This window comes from Pseudorasbora parva, chromosome 6 (genome assembly GCF_024679245.1).
Source record: "Pseudorasbora parva isolate DD20220531a chromosome 6, ASM2467924v1, whole genome shotgun sequence".
In the NCBI taxonomy this organism is placed as follows: domain Eukaryota; kingdom Metazoa; phylum Chordata; class Actinopteri; order Cypriniformes; family Gobionidae; genus Pseudorasbora; species Pseudorasbora parva.
Window position 1 is genome coordinate 2,930,509 of NC_090177.1, and position 26,861 is coordinate 2,957,369.

General features: G+C 37.5%; 1 protein-coding gene across 2 annotated transcripts in view; it reads right to left on the reverse strand.

Annotated features, from left to right (window-relative positions):
* The window catches only part of dnai3 (dynein axonemal intermediate chain 3), a 65,522-nt gene that overhangs the window by 35,038 nt on the left and 3,623 nt on the right, over nucleotides 1–26,861 (reverse strand). For both annotated transcript variants that reach the window (XM_067445321.1, XM_067445322.1), the window contains exons 4-15: nucleotides 23,727–23,911; nucleotides 23,515–23,619; nucleotides 23,131–23,283; nucleotides 21,913–22,106; nucleotides 21,095–21,211; nucleotides 20,458–20,648; nucleotides 18,469–18,593; nucleotides 17,157–17,246; nucleotides 14,069–14,149; nucleotides 9,532–9,639; nucleotides 9,340–9,413; nucleotides 7,963–8,116 (exon numbers count right to left, since the gene is read on the reverse strand). In XM_067445321.1, the coding sequence (XP_067301422.1) occupies nucleotides 7,963–8,116; nucleotides 9,340–9,413; nucleotides 9,532–9,639; nucleotides 14,069–14,149; nucleotides 17,157–17,246; nucleotides 18,469–18,593; nucleotides 20,458–20,648; nucleotides 21,095–21,211; nucleotides 21,913–22,106; nucleotides 23,131–23,283; nucleotides 23,515–23,619; nucleotides 23,727–23,911 (1,577 nt within the window). The remainder of the gene's footprint in view (nucleotides 1–7,962; nucleotides 8,117–9,339; nucleotides 9,414–9,531; nucleotides 9,640–14,068; nucleotides 14,150–17,156; nucleotides 17,247–18,468; nucleotides 18,594–20,457; nucleotides 20,649–21,094; nucleotides 21,212–21,912; nucleotides 22,107–23,130; nucleotides 23,284–23,514; nucleotides 23,620–23,726; nucleotides 23,912–26,861) is intronic.

Consider the following 26,861-nt stretch of genomic DNA (forward strand, 5'->3'; position numbering starts at 1 on the left):
AAGTGATACCAAACTACCTCACTAACTATTAATAAGCAGTAAATTATGAGTTTATTGAGGCAGAAGTCATAGTTAATAGTGAATATGTGTTCCTCATACTAAAGTGATACCAAACTACCTCACTAACTATTAATAAGCAGTAAATTATGAGTTTATTGAGGTTAAAGTCATAGTTAATAGTGAATATGTGTTCCTCATACTAAAGTGATACCAAACTACCTCACTAACTATTAATAAGCAGTAAATTATGAGTTTATTGAGGCTAAAGTCATAGTTAATAGTGAATATGTGTTCCTCATACTAAAGTGATACCAAACTACCTCACTAACTATTAATAAGCAGTAAATTATGAGATTATTGGGGCAGAAGTCATAGTTAATAGTGAATATGTGTTCCTCATACTAAAGTGTTACCAAACTACCTCACTAACTATTAATAAGCAGTAAATTATGAGTTTATTGAGGTTAAAGTCATAGTTAATAGTGAATATGTGTTCCTCATACTAAAGTGTTACCAAACTACCTCACTAACTATTAATAAGCAGTAAATTATGAGTTTATTGAGGCTAAAGTCATAGTTAATAGTGAATATGTGTTCCTCATACTAAAGTGTTACCAAACTACCTCACTAACTATTAATAAGCAGTAAATTATGAGTTTATTGAGGCAGAAGTCATAGTTAATAGTGAATATGTGTTCCTCATACTAAAGTGATACCAAACTACCTTACTAACTATTAATAAGCAGTAAATTATGAGTTTATTGAGGCAGAAGTCATAGTTAATAGTGAATATGTGTTCCTCATACTAAAGTGATACCAAACTACCTTACTAACTATTAATAAGCAGTAAATTATGAGTTTATTGAGGCAGAAGTCATAGTTAATAGTGAATATGTGTTCCTCATACTAAAGTGATACCAAACTACCTCACTAACTATTAATAAGCAGTAAATTATGAGTTTATTGAGGCAGAAGTCATAGTTAATAGTGAATATGTGTTCCTCATACTAAAGTGATACCAAACTACCTCACTAACTATTAATAAGCAGTAAATTATGAGTTTATTGAGGCAGAAGTCATAGTTAATAGTGAATATGTGTTCCTCATACTAAAGTGATACCAAACTACCTCACTAACTATTAATAAGCAGTAAATTATGAGTTTATTGAGGCTAAAGTCATAGTTAATAGTGAATATGTGTTCCTCATACTAAAGTGATACCAAACTACCTCACTAACTATTAATAAGCAGTAAATTATGAGATTATTGAGGCTAAAGTCATAGTTAATAGTGAATATGTGTTCCTCATACTAAAGTGATACCAAACTACCTCACTAACTATTAATAAGCAGTAAATTATGAGTTTATTGAGGCAGAAGTCATAGTTAATAGTGAATATGTGTTCCTCATACTAAAGTGATACCAAACTACCTCACTAACTATTAATAAGCAGTAAATTATGAGTTTATTGAGGTTAAAGTCATAGTTAATAGTGAATATGTGTTCCTCATACTAAAGTGATACCAAACTACCTCACTAACTATTAATAAGCAGTAAATTATGAGTTTATTGAGGCTAAAGTCATAGTTAATAGTGAATATGTGTTCCTCATACTAAAGTGATACCAAACTACCTCACTAACTATTAATAAGCAGTAAATTATGAGATTATTGGGGCAGAAGTCATAGTTAATAGTGAATATGTGTTCCTCATACTAAAGTGTTACCAAACTACCTCACTAACTATTAATAAGCAGTAAATTATGAGTTTATTGAGGTTAAAGTCATAGTTAATAGTGAATATGTGTTCCTCATACTAAAGTGTTACCAAACTACCTCACTAACTATTAATAAGCAGTAAATTATGAGTTTATTGAGGCTAAAGTCATAGTTAATAGTGAATATGTGTTCCTCATACTAAAGTGTTACCAAACTACCTCACTAACTATTAATAAGCAGTAAATTATGAGTTTATTGAGGCAGAAGTCATAGTTAATAGTGAATATGTGTTCCTCATACTAAAGTGATACCAAACTACCTTACTAACTATTAATAAGCAGTAAATTATGAGTTTATTGAGGCAGAAGTCATAGTTAATAGTGAATATGTGTTCCTCATACTAAAGTGATACCAAACTACCTCACTAACTATTAATAAGCAGTAAATTATGAGTTTATTGAGGCAGAAGTCATAGTTAATAGTGAATATGTGTTCCTCATACTAAAGTGATACCAAACTACCTCACTAACTATTAATAAGCAGTAAATTATGAGTTTATTGAGGCAGAAGTCATAGTTAATAGTGAATATGTGTTCCTCATACTAAAGTGATACCAAACTACCTCACTAACTATTAATAAGCAGTAAATTATGAGTTTATTGAGGCAGAAGTCATAGTTAATAGTGAATATGTGTTCCTCATACTAAAGTGATACCAAACTACCTCACTAACTATTAATAAGCAGTAAATTATGAGTTTATTGAGGCAGAAGTCATAGTTAATAGTGAATATGTGTTCCTCATACTAAAGTGATACCAAACTACCTCACTAACTATTAATAAGCAGTAAATTATGAGTTTATTGAGGCTAAAGTCATAGTTAATAGTGAATATGTGTTCCTCATACTAAAGTGATACCAAACTACCTCACTAACTATTAATAAGCAGTAAATTATGAGATTATTGGGGCAGAAGTCATAGTTAATAGTGAATATGTGTTCCTCATACTAAAGTGTTACCAAACTACCTTACTAACTATTAATAAGCAGTAAATTATGAGTTTATTGAGGTTAAAGTCATAGTTAATAGTGAATATGTGTTCCTCATACTAAAGTGATACCAAACTACCTCACTAACTATTAATAAGCAGTAAATTATGAGTTTATTGAGGCAGAAGTCATAGTTAATAGTGAATATGTGTTCCTCATACTAAAGTGATACCAAACTACCTCACTAACTATTAATAAGCAGTAAATTATGAGTTTATTGAGGCAGAAGTCATAGTTAATAGTGAATATGTGTTCCTCATACTAAAGTGATACCAAACTACCTCACTAACTATTAATAAGCAGTAAATTATGAGTTTATTGAGGCAGAAGTCATAGTTAATAGTGAATATGTGTTCCTCATACTAAAGTGATACCAAACTACCTCACTAACTATTAATAAGCAGTAAATTATGAGTTTATTGAGGCAGAAGTCATAGTTAATAGTGAATATGTGTTCCTCATACTAAAGTGATACCAAACTACCTCACTAACTATTAATAAGCAGTAAATTATGAGTTTATTGAGGCAGAAGTCATAGTTAATAGTGAATATGTGTTCCTCATACTAAAGTGATACCAAACTACCTCACTAACTATTAATAAGCAGTAAATTATGAGTTTATTGAGGCAGAAGTCATAGTTAATAGTGAATATGTGTTCCTCATACTAAAGTGATACCAAACTACCTTACTAACTATTAATAAGCAGTAAATTATGAGTTTATTGAGGTTAAAGTCATAGTTAATAGTGAATATGTGTTCCTCATACTAAAGTGATACCAAACTACCTTACTAACTATTAATAAGCAGTAAATTATGAGTTTATTGAGGTTAAAGTCATAGTTAATAGTGAATATGTGTTCCTCATACTAAAGTGATACCAAACTACCTTACTAACTATTAATAAGCAGTAAATTATGAGTTTATTGAGGTTAAAGTCATAGTTAATAGTGAATATGTGTTCCTCATACTAAAGTGATACCAAACTACCTTACTAACTATTAATAAGCAGTAAATTATGAGTTTATTGAGGTTAAAGTCATAGTTAATAGTGAATATGTGTTCCTCATACTAAAGTGATACCAAACTACCTCACTAACTATTAATAAGCAGTAAATTATGAGTTTATTGAGGTTAAAGTCATAGTTAATAGTGAATATGTGTTCCTCATACTAAAGTGATACCAAACTACCTTACTAACTATTAATAAGCAGTAAATTATGAGATTATTGAGGCTAAAGTCATAGTTAATAGTGAATATGTGTTCCTCATACTAAAGTGATACCAAACTACCTCACTAACTATTAATAAGCAGTAAATTATGAGTTTATTGAGGTTAAAGTCATAGTTAATAGTGAATATGTGTTCCTCATACTAAAGTGATACCAAACTACCTTACTAACTATTAATAAGCAGTAAATTATGAGTTTATTGAGGTTAAAGTCATAGTTAATAGTGAATATGTGTTCCTCATACTAAAGTGATACCAAACTACCTTACTAACTATTAATAAGCAGTAAATTATGAGTTTATTGAGGCAAAAGTCATAGTTAATAGTGAATATGTGTTCCTCATACTAAAGTGATACCAAACTACCTCACTAACTATTAATAAGCAGTAAATTATGAGTTTATTGAGGCAGAAGTCATAGTTAATAGTGAATATGTGTTCCTCATACTAAAGTGATACCAAACTACCTTACTAACTATTAATAAGCAGTAAATTATGAGTTTATTGAGGCAGAAGTCATAGTTAATAGTGAATATGTGTTCCTCATACTAAAGTGATACCAAACTACCTCACTAACTATTAATAAGCAGTAAATTATGAGTTTATTGAGGTTAAAGTCATAGTTAATAGTGAATATGTGTTCCTCATACTAAAGTGATACCAAACTACCTCACTAACTATTAATAAGCAGTAAATTATGAGTTTATTGAGGCAGAAGTCATAGTTAATAGTGAATATGTGTTCCTCATACTAAAGTGATACCAAACTACCTTACTAACTATTAATAAGCAGTAAATTATGAGTTTATTGAGGCAGAAGTCATAGTTAATAGTGAATATGTGTTCCTCATACTAAAGTGATACCAAACTACCTCACTAACTATTAATAAGCAGTAAATTATGAGTTTATTGAGGTTAAAGTCATAGTTAATAGTGAATATGTGTTCCTCATACTAAAGTGATACCAAACTACCTCACTAACTATTAATAAGTCATAGTTAATAGTTAATATGTGTTCCCCATACTAAAGTGATACCAAACTACCTCACTAACTATTAATAAGTCATAGTTAATAGTGAATATGTGTTCCCCATACTAAAGTGATACCAAACTACCTCACTAACTATTAATAAGTCATAGTTAATAGTTAATATGTGTTCCTCATACTAAAGTGATACCAAACTACCTTACTAACTATTAATAAGCAGTAAATTATGAGTTTATTGAGGTTAAAGTCATAGTTAATAGTGAATATGTGTTCCTCATACTAAAGTGATACCAAACTACCTTACTAACTATTAATAAGCAGTAAATTATGAGTTTATTGAGGTTAAAGTCATAGTTAATAGTGAATATGTGTTCCTCATACTAAAGTGATACCAAACTACCTCACTAACTATTAATAAGCAGTAAATTATGAGTTTATTGAGGCAAAAGTCATAGTTAATAGTGAATATGTGTTCCTCATACTAAAGTGATACCAAACTACCTCACTAACTATTAATAAGCAGTAAATTATGAGTTTATTGAGGCAGAAGTCATAGTTAATAGTGAATATGTGTTCCTCATACTAAAGTGATACCAAACTACCTCACTAACTATTAATAAGCAGTAAATTATGAGTTTATTGAGGCAGAAGTCATAGTTAATAGTGAATATGTGTTCCTCATACTAAAGTGATACCAAACTACCTTACTAACTATTAATAAGCAGTAAATTATGAGTTTATTGAGGCAGAAGTCATAGTTAATAGTGAATATGTGTTCCTCATACTAAAGTGATACCAAACTACCTCACTAACTATTAATAAGCAGTAAATTATGAGTTTATTGAGGCTAAAGTCATAGTTAATAGTGAATATGTGTTCCTCATACTAAAGTGATACCAAACTACCTCACTAACTATTAATAAGCAGTAAATTATGAGTTTATTGAGGTTAAAGTCATAGTTAATAGTGAATATGTGTTCCTCATACTAAAGTGATACCAAACTACCTCACTAACTATTAATAAGCAGTAAATTATGAGTTTATTGAGGCAGAAGTCATAGTTAATAGTGAATATGTGTTCCTCATACTAAAGTGATACCAAACTACCTCACTAACTATTAATAAGCAGTAAATTATGAGTTTATTAAGGCAGAAGTCATAGTTAATAGTGAATATGTGTTCCTCATACTAAAGTGATACCAAACTACCTCACTAACTATTAATAAGCAGTAAATTATGAGTTTATTAAGGCAGAAGTCATAGTTAATAGTGAATATGTGTTCCTCATACTAAAGTGATACCAAACTACCTCACTAACTATTAATAAGCAGTAAATTATGAGTTTATTAAGGCAGAAGTCATAGTTAATAGTGAATATGTGTTCCTCATACTAAAGTGTTAGTAACTCAACCATAACTCAAGATAATGTAGTTAAAAGGACATATATTTTCTCCTAATAAGGACTACAGGCTATATATACTGTAGTTAAGACATATATTCAAGAAATGTATTAAAACAGAAAGAGCAGTTTCAGCCTTACTCAAAGGCAGAGGAAACAGGCCAGTTACGCACGTCAATCCATTCCAGACGATCTTATTTTGTTTCTTATTTAATAAACAGGCAATTAATTTATGAAACATCGATCAAAATAAAAATACAATTTATACAAAACTAAAAAAAATGTTTTAAGAAAGACTTTCTAGAAAATAAAACTCGAAGTGATCAAAATCATGTGACTCCCCACGTCTCAAACATATTGCGATTCTTACTCATGCTGCTCACTTTTCATAACCAACATATAAATTAAAATAATAATATTACAGGCTAATGTTTAGGCCTAAACGTAGCCTATTACGTTTCGTAGTTAGTCTGTTTTCTTTAACCCACTGCCGATAAAAGCGTTGACGTTCTCATTTTTTCCTTCTTCCTTTAAGAGAGATGAAACGATTCACAATACTGTCGTTTTTAGCTCTTAATTATAAACTATAAACTGTCTATTTTTATTTGTGGACTCGGGGAACTAATTATTTTGCATGCACTCACTCCAAACGCTGTCTTCATTTCAAAAAAATTATTTTGTTTATTAAATGCCAATTTTTTCTTTTCCAAAGCATTTCTAAATTCAGTTCATATGCCCAACAAACGAAATATCTAGCCAAAATAACAAAAGTGGAAAAAACAACAACATTTCAGTCAACATGCAAATTCAAACATTTCGCTCTTCTCTATATGCGTCAACCTGGCGCGGGTAAAAGTCGATCATTCTTTACAGATGATGGTTCGGTTTGGAGAGAAGACGAGATGGAGTTCTTTATTAAACTCAAGACAATACAGGATTACAGTAATACTGGATTCTAAACACAGAAATGCTGCATTATCATGAAGACCTTGAAGCAGATCTGACACACACACACACACACACACACACACACACACACACACACACACACACACAGACACACCTCATATCCGTGCGGCTTAAGTAACCTAAGGGGCTTTCCTTGCCATTAATGCTTGGATAACACACACGTCTCCTTCCAATAAAAATAATGGCTAGTGTGGTGGATGGGATATACAAACCAACCAAGTGCCATCATTCTGGACTGACCTATCGCGAGAGGAAAGTAATATGTTTTAGTCGCATAACTGCAGCTATGGAAACGCTGTCATTTCGCAACAGTTTTTTATCGACATTTAAGAAATATCGCAAAAGATTTTCGCAAATCTGTAATGGAAACGCAGCTAGTGTCACAAACGCAGCAGGAGTCAGATTACATTCACTGTGATGAATGACCTGAAGGAGCTCCCTCTGCTGAAATAAAATGCATAAATCTCTTCTCTCAGGGGGATATGAGGGGGTGAGGACAATTATTCGAATATACTCCAGGTTTTCTACTGATAGAAAGCCATATGCTAATCGCTGAGGAAACTCTTTAAGCGCAGTGTGAAAAGACTTGTGTTTGTGTGTGTGTGTCACATACTCGGATGATGGGTTTCCAGGTCAGGTTGAGGTGCTTGAATGTATTTGGAACACCATGAGGGTTTTCCAGGGGCTTGTCCTCCGATTTCTGTTTCACATCCGCGAGGGACTGAGACGCGACACGAGGTGGTCGAAGATCCCAGAATAACACACAGCTAAAACACACACACACACACACACACACACACACACACACACACACACACACAAAGAGCGAGGAGTAAGTTTGATGTTAAAAATGAGCATAAACATTAGGGATGCCACAATTCTCAATATAATATTAAACCGTTCGGTACGGCATTCACGGTTCAACGCGTGCTTGTGAATTGCGTGTTTTTCAGTTTTGTATTTAATTAATTATTTCTATTTCTCTCAGAGTCTATGCACTGATATATGAGCAAATATCCAAACGTGCACTAAAGTTAGGCGGTGTTTAGCTGCTCTTGAAATGCTGGTGTCAGAGAGTTACACTCACAACACTATAGTTATTCACAATCACCAAAGGTCATTATTTGCTGAGTTTTAGAGCCTTGCCAGTTAAACATTTCATTGGTGTGCTTATGCACTGTTTTACATGAGTGCACACTAAAAGCCTGTCAAACACGCGATTACTGGACTAAGTGTCTTACTGCGCTAATACTGTCAAACACACACAAGGTTAACATATATAAACACAGTCGGTTATGTCTAAAGTAAAAGTAAAATCACGTGTGTCTGTATATGAGATGTGAGCAGGTCATGAACATTCGTCCTTAAAGGGACAGTTCACCTCTAAAATTATGTTAATAGAACAACAAAAGACAAAGAGAAAATCACTCACTGCTCTTAAATAAAGTAATAATACAGTAGGTTTTAATCAATGTATATTGAAGACTGTGTAGTTTTAATTTTATCCTACATTTATTCATAAAATTTCATACTTAAATGCTACAGTACATCTCTGAGCTGCCATTGTAAATCTTTATATATATATTTATTTTATATTTTACAATACACTAGGAATGTGTACAAGAGTAAAGTTTTAAGTTTAAGTAAGGTTTTTCAGGTCTTTTAAGTAAAATAAAAAAAGAGTATTGCAATAAAAACATTTTCTCCATAACCTCTTTCTGTTCCTGTCGCCTAAGAATAGAAGAATAATAAAAAAATGAAACCGAAATGAAAACCGTGGTTAAAAACCGAGGTGTGTATTGAACCGTGGACTAACTGTATTGTAGCATCCCTAATAAACGTGTGTGTGTGTGTGTGTGTGTGTGTGTGTGTGTGTGTGTGTGTGTGTGTGTGTGTGTGTGTGTCTGTGTCTGTGTCTGTGTCTGTGTCTGTGTGTGTGTGTGTGTGTGTGTGTGTGTGTGTGTGTGTGTGTGGATGACAGCACCAGTACCAGTCAGGAGCACACGTGACCAACTGAACTGAGACACGATTCGGATTTTCCACTGGAATCCCTAATCTGGATACCTGAGCGAGAAATTAATGAACAGAAATGCTTCAGTCATGTTAATATTAAACTCTTAAAGGTACAGTAACCGCTATATTTTTCTGTTCTCAAAGACAGGACACTTGAGCCTTCGTTTACCTCGAAGGTTTCTGGCAGCCACTGGATATCCATGATTGGAGCTTTGTGTCCGTTTTCTATCCCAGACACAGCGCAGTACCGCACCACAGGAATTGCATTGTTTTTGTCCTGGAATAACATGCACATATTTGTACTTACCTACAGTGTAAAAAATCAATAACACTTTACAGTAGGGTTTCATTTTGATAATATCAGAGGTGGACAGTAACTAAGCACATTTACTTGAGTAGTGTACTTAAGGACACTTTTTGAGTATCGGTACTTTACTTGAGTATTATTTTTTCTGGAAACTTATGACTTTAACTTCACTACATTTGAAAGTTACTGGTTTTTACTATAACATTTTTACAGTCTTTTACCATTTAAAGTCTGATAATTTTTCACAATGTTTCTGAATGAGCACAAACCATAATTTAGTATTGTTTTTATATAAAGCTAATAATAATAATAACTAGAAACTAACACAGCACTGCAAAAAATGTACCTTAATTAGTTTTTTTGTCTTGTTTCTAGTCAAAATATCTAAAAATTCTTACATTAAGAAACATTTACTATCCATCCATCCATCCATCCATCATCTTCCGCTTATCCGGGGCCGGGTCGCGGGGGCAACAGTCTAAGCAGAGACGCCCAGACTTCCTTCTCTCTGGCCACTTCCTCCAGCTCCTCCGGGGGTACCCCGAGGCGTTCCCAGGCCAGCCTGGAGACATAATCCCTCCAGCGTGTCCTGGGTCTTCCCCGGGGCCTCCTCCCGGTGGGATGTGCCCGGAACACCTCCCTGGGAAGGCATCCAGGGGGCATCCGAAATAGATGCCCGAGCCACCTCAGCTGGCTCCTCTCGATGTGAAGGAGCAACGGCTCTACTCTGAGCTCCTCCCGAGTGACCGAGCTTCTCACCCTATCTCTAAGGGAGCGCCCAGCCACCCTGCGGAGAAAGCTCATTTCAGCCGCCTGTATCCGGGATCTTGTCCTTTCGGTCATGACCCACAGCTCATGACCATAGGTGAGACTAGGAACGTAGATTGACCGGTAAATCGAGAGCTTTGCCTTACGGCTCAGCTCCTTCTTCACCACAACAGACCGGTACATCGCCCGCATTACTGCAGATGATGCACCGATCCGTCTGTCAATCTCCCGTTCCATCCTTCCCTCACTCGTGAACAAGACCCCAAGATACTTAAACTCCTCCACTTGAGGCAAGAACTCTCCACCAACCTGAAGTGAGCAAGCTACCCTTTTCCGACTGAGAACCATGGCCTCGGACTTGGAGGTGCTGATTCTCATCCCCGCCGCTTCACACTCGGCTGCAAACCGTCCCAGTGCATGTTGAAGGTCCCGGTCTGAGGTTGCCAACACGACAACATCATCTGCAAAGAGCAGCGATGAAATCGCGTGGTCCCCAAACCGGACACTCTCCGGCCCTTGGCTGCGTCTAGAAATTCTGTCCATAAAAATTATGAACAGAACCGGTGACAAAGGGCAGCCCTGCCGGAGACCAACATGCACCGGGAATAAATTTGACCTACTGCCGGCAATGCGAACCAAGCTCCTGCTCTGGTTGTAAAGGGACCGTACTGCCCTAAGCAAGGGGCCCCGGACCCCATACTCCCAGAGCACCCCCCACAGGGTGCCACGGGGAACACAGTCGAATGCCTTCTCCAAATCCACAAAGCACATGTGGACCGGTTGGGCAAACTCCCATGAACCCTCCAGCACCCTGTGAAGGATATAGAGCTGGTCCAGCGTTCCACGACCGGGACGAAAACCACACTGCTCCTCCTGAATCCGAGGTTCCACTATCGGCCGAATTCTCCTCTCCAGTACCCTGGCATAGACTTTCCCAGGGAGGCTGAGGAGTGTGATCCCCCTGTAGTTGGAACACACTCTCCGGTCCCCCTTCTTGAAAAGAGGGACCACCACCCCGGTCTGCCAGTCCATAGGCACTGTCCCCAACCGCCACGCGATGCTGCAGAGGCGCGTCAGCCAAGACAGCCCCACAACATCCAGAGACTTAAGGTACTCAGGGCGAATCTCATCCACCCCCGGCGCCTTGCCGCTGAGGAGCTTATTAACTACCTCGATGACTTCAGCCCGGGTGATGGACGAGTCCCCCTCCGAGCCCTCAGCCTCTGCTTCCTCAAAGGAAGACGTGTCGGTGGGATTGAGGAGATCCTCGAAGTATTCCTTCCACCGTTCAACAATATCCCCAGTTGAGGTCAGCAGCTGCCCATCTCCACTGTAGACAGTGTTGGTAGGGCACTGCTTCCCCCTCCTGAGGCGTCGAACGGTTTGCCAGAATCTCTTCGAGGCCAACCGATAGTCTTTCTCCATGGCCTCACCGAACTCCTCCCAGGCCCGAGTTTTTGCCTCCACAACCGCCCGGGCTGCCGTCCGCTTGGCCTGCCGGTACCTGTCCGCTGCCTCAGGAGCCCCACAAGCCAGCCAGGCCTGATAGGACTCCTTCTTCAGCCTGACGGCATTCCTTACTTCCGGTGTCCACCACCGGGTTCGGGGATTACCGCCTCGACAGGCACCGGAGACCTTACGGGCACAGCTCCGAGCGGCCGCGTCGACAATGGAGGTGGAGAACATGGTCCACTCGGACTCAATATCTCCAGACTCCCTCGGGATCTGGTCGAAGCTCTGCCGGAGGTGGGAGTTGAAGATCTCTCTGACAGGGGGTTCAGCCAAATGTTCCCAACAGACCCTCACAGTATGTTTGGGTCTGCCGAGTCTGTCCAGCTTCTTCCCCCGCCATCGGATCCAACTCACCACCAGGTAGTGATCGGTTGACAGCTCCGCCCCTCTCTTCACCCGAGTGTCCAAGACATACGGCCGGAGGTCAGATGAGACGACCACAAAGTCGATCATCGACCTTCGGCCTAGGGTGTCCTGGTGCCAAGTGCACTGATGGACACCCTTATGCTTGAACATGGTGTTCGTTATGGACAAGCCATGGTTAGCACAGAAGTCCAATAACAGAACACCGCTCGGGTTCCTCCCAATCACGCCCCTCCAGGTGTCTCTGTCACTGCCCACATGGGCGTTGAAGTCCCCCAGTAGGACGATGGAGTCTCCAGTCGGAGCACTTTCTAGCACCCCTCCCAGAGACCCCAAGAGGGCCGGGTACTCTGCACTGCCATTCGGCCCGTAGGCACAAATGACAGTGAGAAACCTATCCCTGACTCGAAGGCGCAGGGAAGCAACCCTCTCGCTCACCGGGGTGAACTCCAACACATGGCGACTGAGCTGGGGGGCTATAAGCAAACCCACTCCAGCCCGCCGCCTCTCACCATGGGCAACTCCAGAGTGGTAGAGAGTCCAGCCTCTCTCGAGAAGTGTGGTTCCAGAGCCTAAGCTGTGCGTGGAGGTGAGCCCGACTATTTCTAGTCGGTATCTCTCGACCTCCCGCACAAGCTCAGGCTCCTTCCCCGCCAACAAGGTGACATTCCACGTCCCTAGAGCCAGTTTCCGTGTCCAGAGATCGGGTCGTCGGGGGCCTCGCCTTCGACTGTCGCCCGATCCACTATGCACCGGCCCCTTATGATCCCTCCTGCAGGTGGTGAGCCCACAGGAGGGCGGCGTCGCTCTTTCGGGCTGAGCCCGGCCGGGCCCCATGGGGGAAGGCCCGGCCACCAGGCGCTCGCATACGAGCCCCAACCCCGGGCCTGGCTCCAGGGTGGGGCCCCGGCTGCGCCATGCCGGGCGACGTCTCGGCCCTTGTTTTTAATTTTTTCATAATGGGCTTGTGAACTGCTCTTAGTCTGGCCCGTCACCAAGGACCTGTTTGCCTTGGGAGGCCCTACCAGGGGCATAAAGCCCCGGACAACATAGCTCCTAGGATCATTCAGGTACTCAAACCCCTCCACCACGATAAGGTGACAGTTCAAGGAGGGGGAAACATTTACTAGACAAGTAAAAATTATTAAGTAAGTAAAATCTTGTTTTCTGTTTGAATTAAGATTATTTTTCTCACCCCATTGGCAGATTATTTCGTTTATTTTAAGCAAACCTCTCTTCATTTTGAGTTATTTTTTCTCAAAACAAGACAATTACTTTTGCTTGTCTAGTAAATACTTCTTGTTTTAAGAATTTTTGATGTTTGGGCTAGAAACAAGACAAAAATACTGAGTAAGAAAAGCAGTTTTTGCAGTGAGTCTTTATTTAGATGTAATAATTACATGTGAAGATTTCACAAAAGGCAGATTGTGTCACATTTAGCACATCTTTTTATTTATTTATTTTTATTTACTTTATTTATAAAAAGGACCATGTACAACACATCTGAACACAATATGGTACCCAAAGTATTGCTAGTAAACACACACATGCTCTTAATAACCGCAGGGTTCATCTTCTGTGATTGTGTAAGTGTGTTTATATAAGGTCAGTTCATTAAATGAGCTTGGAAACTGCTGGTTGCACACATGACAGCTGTGTGTGTGTGTGTGTGTGTGTGTGTGTGTGTGTGTGTGTGTGTGTGTGTGTGTGTGTGTGTGTGTGTGTGTGTGTGTGTGTGTGTGTGTGTGTAACTCACCAGTTTGTTTGAGATCTGTTCGCTGACACTACGGGTGTCCTGCAGTCTCTCCACATGTGCTGAAATATCCCATAATACTACCTGTAAACAAAACAAGTTAGTTCATATGCTGCATATCATCAGTTGAAAGTATCAGAGTATGTTAATTATGCACATAAACTTATATTGTATCATTAATATAACCAGAACATAATGTGTTTGGTTTGTTTTAGGCCTTTGTGGAGACGTGCTTCCAGAGATGAGGATTTTAAGCCATTTAAAAACCTTCATGGTCCAGTTTTACCTTCATTTCTGCTTAGAGTACATCAGAAGGTAAGGCAAGTTTATTTATATAGCACATTTCATACACGTTGGTTATTAAGTGTTGTACATTAAAAAAAACACCACAGGCTTTCTCATGCACTGAACAATTTTGAGGTTATGAGCAATTCAGATTGATTGAAAGAAAACATCCAAAACACACATTTAAGTATATTATTATCTGATATCTTTTATTATAAGTCTTTATTTTATTGCACTTTATGTATTAGCGTCTGTAGATTTCGATTATGATTCATATCTTTAAAGAGTTTTTCCTCCACTTCAGCTGCACTTATAAACACCAAAACTTACAGATTTATTCCTGACTATAATCTAAAGGTTTCTACTAAGGGGGTTTATTCATATATCATTCACACTGGTTTATATAACATTTTATTCCTAAAAACGTTTTCCTTACTATTGACAATATTTACTAAATTAAGGCAAGACACTACAGACAAAGCCATTGTTTTTTTGGTCAATTTTGATATTATGAGCTATTTTGTCTCCATAACATGTCTTCTTTCAGACTAGTGGAAAGAAAACATCCAACACACACATTTAAGTCTTTATTTTATTGCACTTTATGTATTAGCGTCTGTAGATTTTGATTATGATTCATATCCTTAAAGAGTTTTTCCTCCACTTCAGCTGCACTTATACACACCAAAACTTACAGTTTTATTCCTGACTATATTCTGAAGGTTTCTACTGAGGGGTTTGTTCATATATCATTCATACTGGTTTATAGAACAGTTTATTCCTAAAAACGTTTTTTTCTTACTATTGACAATATTTACTGAATTAAGGCAAGACACTACAGACAAAGCCATTGTTTTTTGGTCAATTTTGTGATAATGAGCAACTTTGCCTCCATAACATGTCTTCTTTCAGACTAGTGGAAAGAAAACATCCAACACACACATTTAAGTCTTTATTTTATTGCACTTTATGTATTAGTGTCTGTAGATTTTGACTATGATTCATATCTTTAAAGAGTTTTTCCTCCACTTCAGCTGTACTTATACACACCAAAACTTACAGGTTTATTCCTGACTATATTCTGAAGGTTTCTACTGAGGGGTTTGTTCATATATCATTCATACTGGTTTATAGAACAGTTCATTCCTAAAAACGTTTTTTTCTTACTATTGACAATATTTACTGAATTAAGGCAAGACACTACAGACAAAGCCATTGTTTTTTGGTCAATTTTGTGATAATGAGCAACTTTGCCTCCATAACATGTCTTCTTTCAGACTAGTGGAAAGAAAACATCCAAAACACACATTTAAGTCTTTATTTTATTGCACTTTATGTATTAGCGTCTGTAGATTTTGACTATGATTCATATCTTTAAAGAGTTTTTCCTCCACTTCAGCTGCACTTATACACACCAAAACTTACAGTTTTATTCCTGACTATATTCTGAAGGTTTCTCCTGAGGGGTTTATTCATATATCATTCATACTGGTTTATAGACCTTTTTTTCATACAATGGTGAAAATGTGTTTTTTTCTGGCTGTTGAGAGTATTTGCTGATTTATACAGTGATAAAAAGACGCAGCTAAAATCCCCTCAGTAAAAAGCTTTAACTCTAATATGAATATAATATATGCATGAATATAAGATAATATTTTGAACCTGGCTTCAGATTTATGTTCTGGAAATGTATAATTAGTGCATATTTAATTAGATAATGGCTCATTTGCACATTTAAACATAAAATTCCAGAAAATGTGTAATACAATAACGTACTTGATTAATCAGTTAGGGATAAAAAAGGATATATACACTACTTAATTTTTTTTACCCTATTCATCTATAGTCTTTTCTATAAAATATCATAAAATATTAAAAACAGATGCATAAGTGTTCAAATTTACAATAAAAGAATGGAAGAGTTAAAGCAAGTGGAAGGTGAAAGTTAAGCCCTATCGCATGGGATTAGTATTTTCTAGGGACCTCAGTGATTTAGAAATTACTCCAACATCTGAGTTTTGCTCAAATTTTACTCAAAAAATTAGGACATTTTACTCTAATTTACTGACTTTTCTCCCGGATATGTTGTCAAGACTTTCGTTATAGATATAGCTGTATGAAATCATAAACAGTCATATGTATCGATATCGTTTTGATAGTTTTATAGTAATAAAAATAATTTCGTTCAGTTAGAAAACAGATGCTACAATTAAAAACTGAACTGAGCACAGACAACAGGAGCCAAATTTTATTTATCACGAGTGAGAAGCTGACAAGATTCAGTTTCAAAGCTAAATGTACAAGCGCCCATTTAAGCGAGCTTGTCATTGTACTGTTCTGTTGTTATGTTTTTCATTAAGAATAGTATTGATATTAATATTAAACACACCATTCAAGCAATTTGCTCCCAAATTGATACTCATTCTAAAGTGAAAGTATAATCCGTGCAGTGCGCATTATGAATGCAGCCTCCATTCTTCGTGAAAGATAAAGATAGAAATGCGCACAGAAAACAAAAACCTTGCAAAAATGATATATGATCCGCCTAATCCTGGCCAAATCACTGAGATGTCGATTCGCACGGGACTATTATTATCACAGGACCTCGGTGTTCGGCGGAATATGGTAGGTCATTTGCGGGATTATTTTTACTTTACATATTACAGACATGGCCGATTTGCACGGGATTACGATCACAGACACATTCTGCAATTATTACAAATCACCAGACGTCCCCAGATTATATTAGTCCCATGCGAATAGGGCTTAAGAAAGAAAAGAGGAGATTTCTAAACTCATTTTGCACCTGGCCGTTGAAGCAGCCGCCAGCGATGATATTCGGGTCGGACGGACAGAACTGGAAACAAAGAATATCCTCAGGACATTCCAGCTGCAACTGCAAAGCAAAAGACAGATTGAGCTCACATCTGTTCTTCTGCTTCATTTCTGCCTCTATTAAAGTGGCACACCGTAGAAATGTTTTTTATTAACGCTGATCATTGAATGAATTACATCAGTGCACTGCAAAAAATGCTTTTCTTACTTAGTATTTTTGTCTTGTTTCTAGTCCAAACATCTATAAATTCTTACAACAAGAAGTATTTACTAGACAAGCAAAAGTAATTGTCTTGTTTTGGGGAAAAATAACTCAAAATGAAGAGAGTTTTTGCTTAAAATATGCTAAATAATCTGCCAATGGGATAAGAAAAATAATCTTAATTCAAACAGAAAACAAGATTATTTTTTTTACCCCATTGGCAGATTATTTAGATTATTTTTAACAAAAACTCTCTTAATTTTAAGTTATTTTCCCCCAAAACAAGACAATACGTTTTACTTGTCTAGTTAATGTTTCTTAATATAAGAATCTTTAGATATTTTGACTAGAAACAAGACAAAAATACTAAGTAAGAAAAGCATTTTTATTCAGTGTGTTCAAACCTGTCCAGGAAGCATCCCAGCCCTGCACATTTTATTCTTACACTGCAAAAAATGCTCTTCTTATTTAGTATTTTTTGTCTTGTTTCTAGTCTAAATATATATAAATTCTTAAATTAAGATTCATTTACTAGATAAGTAAAATTACATAAGATATTTTTGCTTGATTTCTCAAATTGATATCAAAATGAAGTGAGTTTTTGGTTAAAACAGGCAAAATGATCTGCCAATGGGGTGAGAAAAATAATCTTGTTTCTGATTGAAATCTTGTTTCTGTCTGAAATGAGATTATTTTTCGCACCCCACTGACATATAATTTTGCTTGTTTTAAGCAAAAACTCTCTTCATTTTGATTAATATCTTATGTCATTTTACTTTTCTAGTAAATGCATCTTGATTTAAGTATTGTTAGATATTTAGACTAGAAACGAGACAAAATTACTGAGTAAGAAGAGCATTTTTTGCAGTGTATCAGACACACTTTAGTTCTTGCAGTCTCTACTAATGGTTAAATCAGGTGTGATAAATGAGGGACACAAAATCTGCAGGGCTGAGGTGCCTCAAGGACTGGAAAAAACGCTGACTTACATGCTATTTAAATATTGAACAGTATGCAGTAAACATTATACTAGTAACTTTTGTATACTGTTGATTTTGATAATGATGATGATGAAGGTTACTTGTGGATTTATGGGGTCAGTGAAGCTCCAGAAGAGAATGTAGGACGGGTTTAACAGGAGCTTAGTGGAGTTATTGATCCGCTCCTCAATAGACATTCTCTCCATCATGGCCACAGCGATCACACCTGAAAACACACACACACAAAACACACATTTATCATGCAGAATAATGCTGAAAATGAAGCACAAATTGATCACATTTCATTATAAATAAAATTCAGACAGATTTTATTTTAGTATTATTTTATTTTATTTTGCACTATGAGCAAGTCCACTTTTATGCTCCACTTCAACAGTTCAAATTATAAATATATGCATACTCTACGAATGCTACACACTTATTATTATTATTATTATTAATATGTTTGATTATACTATCCGGATGCTTGATCGGGTGGATGCACGTTTTAAACAGCTAAGTTAACCACCGTTCTAAAATAATGTGCCGTTGCGCAAACACATACAGTAGTGTGCACAAGTTGGTGTGTTAGAAGTTGGAAAAATACGTAGGCACCGCCTCACAACTTACAGGACTTAAAGGATCTGCTGCTAACATCTTGTGTTAGATACCACAGCACAACTTTAGGGGTCCAGTGGAGTCCATGCCTCGACGGGTCAGCAAAAGGGGGACCGACACAACTTTAGGACCGGAAGGATGGTCATAATATTATGCCTGATCGCTGTATGCCAATGCCTCAGCTTGAGCTTCAGGCTTTTTGTTCATTATTGAAGTAATCAGCGACTAGTCGACTCAACTTTCACCACATAAATGCCGTGCAACCCCTATGGCTATTTTTTATAAGTAACATTTTTTTATATATTTTATTATTTTATTTAGCACTATGGATATTTTATTTGTTTATGAATTTCCTTTGACTAAAACCCTATTTGTTCCACACAATTACAAAAAAGAAAATTCAGTCCCCAATTGAGAATTTTCTAATCACATCTAAATTTTTCAGTCGACCGAATTGAATTTTTGTGAATTGATGCATTTTAATTCACAGAAATTCAATTTGGCCAACTAAAAAATGTAGATGTGATCAGCAGTGCTGCCAGTAACGCGTTACTCTAATCTGACGACTTTTTTCCAGTAGCGAGTAATCTAACGCGTTACTATTTCCAAACCAGTAATCAGATTAAAGTCACTTATCCAAGTCACTCTGAGTTACTATTTTAGTAATCTTCCTTAGTAAAACATTTACAAATATATTTGTGCTTTCTTCTCACGTCTCTGGGAGAGTATTTATTTTTTATTTCAACTTAAAATGTCAGGATATACATTGTTGATGTTACTGTTAAAAATGCACTTCAATAAAGTGAGCGTTGGCAAAAACGGTCGTCATTTCTATGTTGAGGCGGCAGGAGTGTTGTCAGAAACTGCTGAATGTAACTAATAAAGTAACTTGTTAACGTACTTAGTTACTTTTAAAATCAAGTAATCTGTAAAGTAACTAAGTTACTTTTTAAAGGAGTAATGAGTAATCAGATTACACGGCAATGCACTTTTTGCATTTCTTTCTTAGTATTTTTGTCTTGTTTCTAGTCTAAATATCATTAAGAAACATTTACTAGACAAGTAAAAATTATTGTCATCTTTTTGGGAAAAATAACTTAAAATTAAGAGAGTTTTTGCTTAAAATAAGATAAATAATCTGCCAATGGGGTGAGAAAAATAATCTTGTTTTCTGTTTGAATTAAGATTATTTTTCTTATCCCATTGGCAGATTATTTATTTTATTTTAAGCAAAAACTCTCTTCATTTTGAGTTATTTTTCCCCAAAACAAGACAATTACTTTTGCTTGTCTAGTAAATACTTCTTGTTTTAAGAATCTTTATATGTTTGGACTAGAAACAAGACAAAAATACTGAGTAAGAAAAGCATTTTTTGCAGTGTACTGTGGCAACACTGGTGATCCGTCACTAGAAAATGTTCAATTGGGGCCTGACTTTTTTTTTTTTTACAGTGCAGGGAAGCCAAATCTGACCGCTGATGGTGGGATGCCAGCGGATGTGGCTGATGCTTTTCTCCTTGCTAAACTGAAGGTCCATAAAGGACTGATATTCCTTCAGCTGTGTCTCAGTTTTCCCTGTCGGCATGTCGTCGTCCTCACACAGAGCCGCCCAGTCGTCGCTAAAAACATCTGTGATGTGATTCTGCTGCAGGGAGATCTTAAACCTGCCCAGAGATGAGAGTTCAGAATAACACAGTGCTAAAAAAGCAGCTTTTCACTGCAAAAAAATGTATAAGAAGTATTTTTGTCTTGTTTCTAGTCCAAACATCTAAAAATTCTTAAAACAAGAAGTATTTAAGTATAAACTAATTAATTAATTAGTTTTTGCTTAAAATAAGATAAATAATCTGCCAACGGGGTGAGAAAAATAATCTTAATTCAAACAGAAAACAAGATTATTTTTCTCACCCCATTGGCAGATTATTGATCTTATTTTAAGCAAAAACTCTCTTCATTTTGAGTTATTTTTCCCCAAAACAAGACAATAAATGTTACTTGTCTAGTAAAGGTTTCTTAATGTAAGAATTTTTAGATATTAAGACTAGAAACGACAAAAATACTAAGTAAGGGATGCATTTTTTGCAGTGTTCTGTCGACTGGCACGTCCTACCGTATTGCTGCAGATGTGATGAAGTTCTTCAGGTTTTCTGATCGCAGGTGATGCTCTTTCTCGTCAGGATTGAACTCTCGGGGTTCGTACTGGGTGCACATATTCTTTGGGTACTTCCTGTAACACGTGATCATCTCTCAGCGCATCATGCAAATCAAAGAACGTGTAGAGATTATGAATGTCTACACTGTAAATATTTAAAGGAACAGTAAGAAATGTATTTCAATGAATCCTAAAATGGCCCTGATATGTCACTAGACATTAAGAAATCATGTTAATGTCAAATACTTCTATCACTGCCAACAGTAGTCCGGCAGGATATTGTCATTATAAAGTTGTTGTTGCCCTCAGCTGATGTTGATGATGTCATGTTTGTGTTTTGGCCTGAAGCTCCGCCCTCCACCTATCGACCAATCAGGAAGTCAGTAGTGTTTGGGGTTGCCAGATCTGCTCTAGTAACCACAGCTGCAGATCTGCAAACATTCTGCTGATCCTGCAGCCAATCTGGCAACCTCGAGTCAGGGGAAGGAGGAGGGGGAGAGACCGCTCTACAGGCATTTGAAAGGGATTGCAGTACCAGTTTTGGCCACAATCTTACACACACTTCCTTTAAAAAATATGTTTCTTGGTTGCCTTAAAATGAGTTGATTCAAGTTTATTTAAATAAAATGATTTAGTTAATACAATGAACATTAGAATAAACCACCTTTATTCAAATATTATTAAAACATTTTGTAAGCATTTTGTAATTAATTTCCTTCATTGTATCAAATCAAATTTGTAAACCAACACGTTTTTACAGTGAAGCAGTTTTGTACCACAGTGTCTGAGTGGATGAGTGTTTGGTGTCCCCTGAGGCCTGGATTGCTGCGTGTCTTTCCATCTGCCGGATACTGAAGCTCTTGTCCTCGTATGACTCCACGTTTACATCCTTCCCATCCAGAGCGCTGCGGTCCGAGAAACACACAGGAGCACCACAGTGTCGCATCAGAGGAGAGATCTTATACCTGAGCTAGAGAGAGAGAGAGAGAGAGAGAGAGAGAGAGAGAGAGAGAGAGAGAGAGAGACAGACAGACAGACAGACAGACAGACAGACAGACAGACAGACAGACAGACAGACAGACAGACAGACAGACAGACGGGTGAACTAATGCTCAGACACAAACTCTCATCCAGAGGTGGACAGTAACTCAGCTCATTTACTCGAGTCCTGTACTTAAGTTCACTTTTTGAGTATCTTTTCTTTACTTGAGTATTATATGTTCTGTAAACTTATGACTTTAACTTCACTCCATCTGAAAGACAAATATCGTCCTTTTTACTCCACTACATTTCTATCAAGGTCCTCGAAGTCGAAAGTCGTTTCTGTCGCAGCTTTGAAAGTCAGTGGATGATTTTTTTCTTCTTTAAAAGGTGTTTGGGTTTTTGCAGAAAGCCTTTCAGGAATCACTCTTGTAGAGTCTCGTGAAGTTCAATGATTTCACAGCATTTATTAAACACTGATTTATAGTTTAGAGCAAAATGGAAGAAGACGGATGTCCAAATGCTCATTTAGTGGAGGATTCACATAAACAAAGTTGATTCTGTCTTCAGTGAAGGTGAACAGTGTGAGAATATCAGATGTGTATCAGTGTATTGGATCCGTGCATTCGGCCTTAAAGTGACAGCAGCTTTATAAAGAGCTTTGTAACTTTTCTACAAGTATTTAAATTAGTTTAAGTTAGTCGTATGCTAGTATGTCAGATGGAGCGTCACTGACTGGCTTAAACCATGATGGCATAATGTGCATTTATACAACTATAATAAAATAATGCGGCGACATAAAAAAGGAAATTTACTTTTGATACTTAAATCCTTTAAAAAAAAATTGTTCTGTACGTTTACTTAAGTAAAAATCTGTTTTTACAACTTTCACTCGTAACGGAGTAATATTTGACCAGCAATACTTTTACTTTTACTCAAGTAATAGAGTTGTGTATTTTGTCCTTCTCTGCTCTCATCAGAAATGATCGACACTAAAGGCTTTTATCTCTTACTCTGGGTCTGGATTCTGTGACCGACTCTTCCTCGATCTCCTGCTCACTTCCCAGAGAGATCCATGGATGAGACTCGGGAGTTTTGGGCACGATCATGTCCTCCTCTTCCTCTTTATCTTCCATCAGCTCTTCATCATTACCCTGTACTGGAGACTACAAACACAATCTATCAAAAACAAAAACCTCAGCTCTATCTATCTATCTATCTATCTATCTATCTATCTATCTATCTATCTATCTATCTATCTATCTATCTATCTATCTATCTATCTATCTATCTATCTATCTATCTATCTATCTATCTATCTATCTATCTATCTATCTATCTATCATCTGTCCGTCCGTCCGTACGTCCGTCCGTCCGTCCGTCCATTCATCACTCACCTTCAGCATGTTCTCTTTGGCCTCTACTGTGAGTACCAGATAGAAGCACTGTCCGTATGTGAAGTCTCTGTCAAACACCAGCAGAATTTCATCTTCAGGATACTCCTGCAGAAACAGAATAGAATAAAATAGAAGTGCCTTCAGCTCCATCTGCTGATGTTTGGATCTTCTTCAGCTCATGAACGGGTTAAGGATGTGTTTGTGTATCTCACCAGCACTATTTGTTTGACGGGGCTGAAGTCAGACACGGCCGCTCTGGTTTTCATGTCCTGTATCATGTCTTCCTTTTTCAGCAGTTTGTAAGGATTTTCTCCGGTTACATCCTCATCTGCCCGGCAACCAAACAGCTCCTGTGTGGCGGAGGTCAGGACCAGCGGGAAGATGTATTCGGGATGACCTGTGGAAGAAGGAGTCACTGAGATCAGGTATATATATATATATATATATATATATATATATATATATATATATATATATATATATATATATATATATATATATATATATATATATATATATATATATATATACACACACACTCATTATACACTCCCTTAAAGGATTATTAGGAACACCATACTAATACTGTGTTTGACCCCCTTTCGCCTTCAGAAGTGCCTTAATTCTACGTGGCACTGACTCAACAAGGTGCTGAAAGCATTCTTTAGAAATGTTGGCCCATATTGATAAGAGAGCATCTTGTAGTTGATGGAGATTTGTGGGATGCACATCATTTTAATCAGCACATGCTCTATTGGGTTGAGATCGGATGACTGTGGGGCCATTTTAGTACAGTCAACTCATTGTCATGTTCAAGAAGCCGATATGAAATGATTTGAGCTTTGTGACATGGTGCATTATCCTGCTGGAAGTAGCCATCAGAGGATGGGGACATGGTGGTCATAAAGGGATGGACATGGTCAGAAACAATGCTCAGGTAGGCCGTGGCATTTAAACGATGCCCAATTGGCACTAAGTGTGCCAAGACATCCCCCACACCATTACACCACCACCACCAACCTGCACAGTGTTAACAAGGCATGATGGATCCATGTTTTAATTCTGTTTATGCCAAATTCTGACTCTACCATCTGAATGTCTCAACAGAAATCGAGACTCATCAGACCAGGCAACATTTTTCCAGTCTTCAACGGTCCAATTTTGGTTGTGCAAATTGTAGTGGTGCCCGGTGGGGTCTTCTGCTGTTGTAGCCCATCAGCCTCAAGGTTGTGTGTGTTGTGGCTTTACAAATGCTTTGCTGCAGACCTCGGTTGTAACGAGTGGTTATTTCAGTCAAAGTTGCTCTTCTATCAGCTTGAATTAGTCGGCCCATTCTCCTCTGACCTTGAGCATCAACAAGGCATTTTCTCCCAGAGGACTGCTGCATACTGGATGTTCTTCCCTTTTCACACCATTCTTTGTAAACCCTAGAAATGGTTGTGTGTGAAAATCCCAGTAACTGAGCAGATTGTGAAATACTCAGACCGGCCCGTCTGGCACCAACAACCATGCCACGCTCAAAATTGCTTAAATCATCTTTCTTTCCCATTCTGACATTCAGTTTGGAGTTCAGGAGATTGTCTTGACCAGGACCACACCCCTAAATGCATTGAAGCAACTGCCATGTGATTGGTTGATTAGATAATTGCATTAATGAGAAATTGAACAGGTGTTCCTAATGATCCTTAAGGTGAGTGTAAATACAGTATACCGTAAATAAAATACTGAACAGGGTTTTGAATTTGAGTTTCAGCAGTTTATATCGGCTGTATTACATGTCAATCAAGGTAAACAGTCGTAATTTTTGTGTGTGAAAGTAACAGTATGTTCTATGTACTTTATTACAAAAAAACTATGAAAAATCATGTTGTCATGACATGAGCCACTTAATGCAGTGAAGCTGGTTAAGCTATAAAAGTCAGAGCTGTAAAGCCAGACGTGTGTGTCACATCCAGTAGTAAATCCAGAGATATCTGCTCAGATCCCGGACCAATGAACGTCAGTAAACACGGATCATCTTAATGACAGTGTAGATGAAGCTCTTTGCCTCTTCAAAGGGGACACAAGACCCTCAGAACATGTATTCACAAAAAACCTCCTCAAAGTGGGCGGTTTTCTGCTCTGAAACTCTAGCTCCGTGGCGAATCCGCCCACATTCAGTACAACTCTACAGACCAGACAAAATGAGAGAGAAATTGTGCCATACCAGAGCAAAGGGTTATTACTCAAACATTTGGAGATTACATTAATTTCAGGGGACAATGTATTAACTTTGTTTGAAATATTTCTTCTGAAATGCCTGAAGGAGCTAGATAAAAATAAATCTAAAGCAAATCTAAATGCTCATGCAAAGCTTGCAGCCATGGTAATGTGGATGGTTGTGTGTGGTTGCCATGGAGATGAAGGGTGCGGGTGATTACTAAGGGGTTGCTAGTGTTGTGAATGGTTGCCAGAGGGTTGTTCGGCATTTGCTATGGAGTTGTGGGTGGTTTGCTATGCAGTTAATATGCTGGAGTCTTGTGGATGGTTGTTAGGGGGTTTCTATGCAGTTGCTAGAGTGTTGTGCATGGTTGCCAAGGGGTTACTATGCAGTTGCTAGAATGTTGTGCATGGTTGCCACGGGGGTTGACACAGTCACTAGAGTGTTGTGGGTGGCAGCCAGGGGTTGCTATGAATTGCTTCAGTGCCAAGGGGTTGCTATGCAGTTGCAGAGTATTGTGCATGGTTGCCCATGGAGTTTGCTATGCAGTAGCTAGAGTGTTGTGGATGGTAATCAATTTGCATATATCCAGTATTTTGTATTTAGGATTTTCACACTTTTTTATCTTACAGGTGTGAAATGACCAAAAGCTTACAGCAGTTTTGTCCAGTGTTTTACCATGAATGAGGGAGTAGTGTGTTATACAAACAGAGATATCAGCTTCCCTTTACTGAACCTGAAACAACATCTGAGAGATGCCCAGTGGATGAGAGACCCAGTCTTTAGTTCGAATATATTCAGCAGTCTAAAAGGATTGACCTACAGTTAACCGTACAAAAGCATATACAGTTTACAATGATAGTAAGTGCCGACTGGAGCAAGAGCGTCGTGTACAGCATGCTAAGCATGTTTGTGTGAACTATTCTTATTGTGTACATGTTACAGTAAGGAAAATAAGTATTTGAACATCCTGCTATTTTGCAAGTTCTCCCACTTAGAAATCATGGAGGGTCTGAAATTGTCATCGTATGTGCATGGCCACTGTGAGAGACATAATCTGAAAAAAATCCAGAAATCAGAATGTATGATTTTTTAACTATTTATTTATATGATACAGCTGCAGAAAATCAACACAGAAAATACAAAA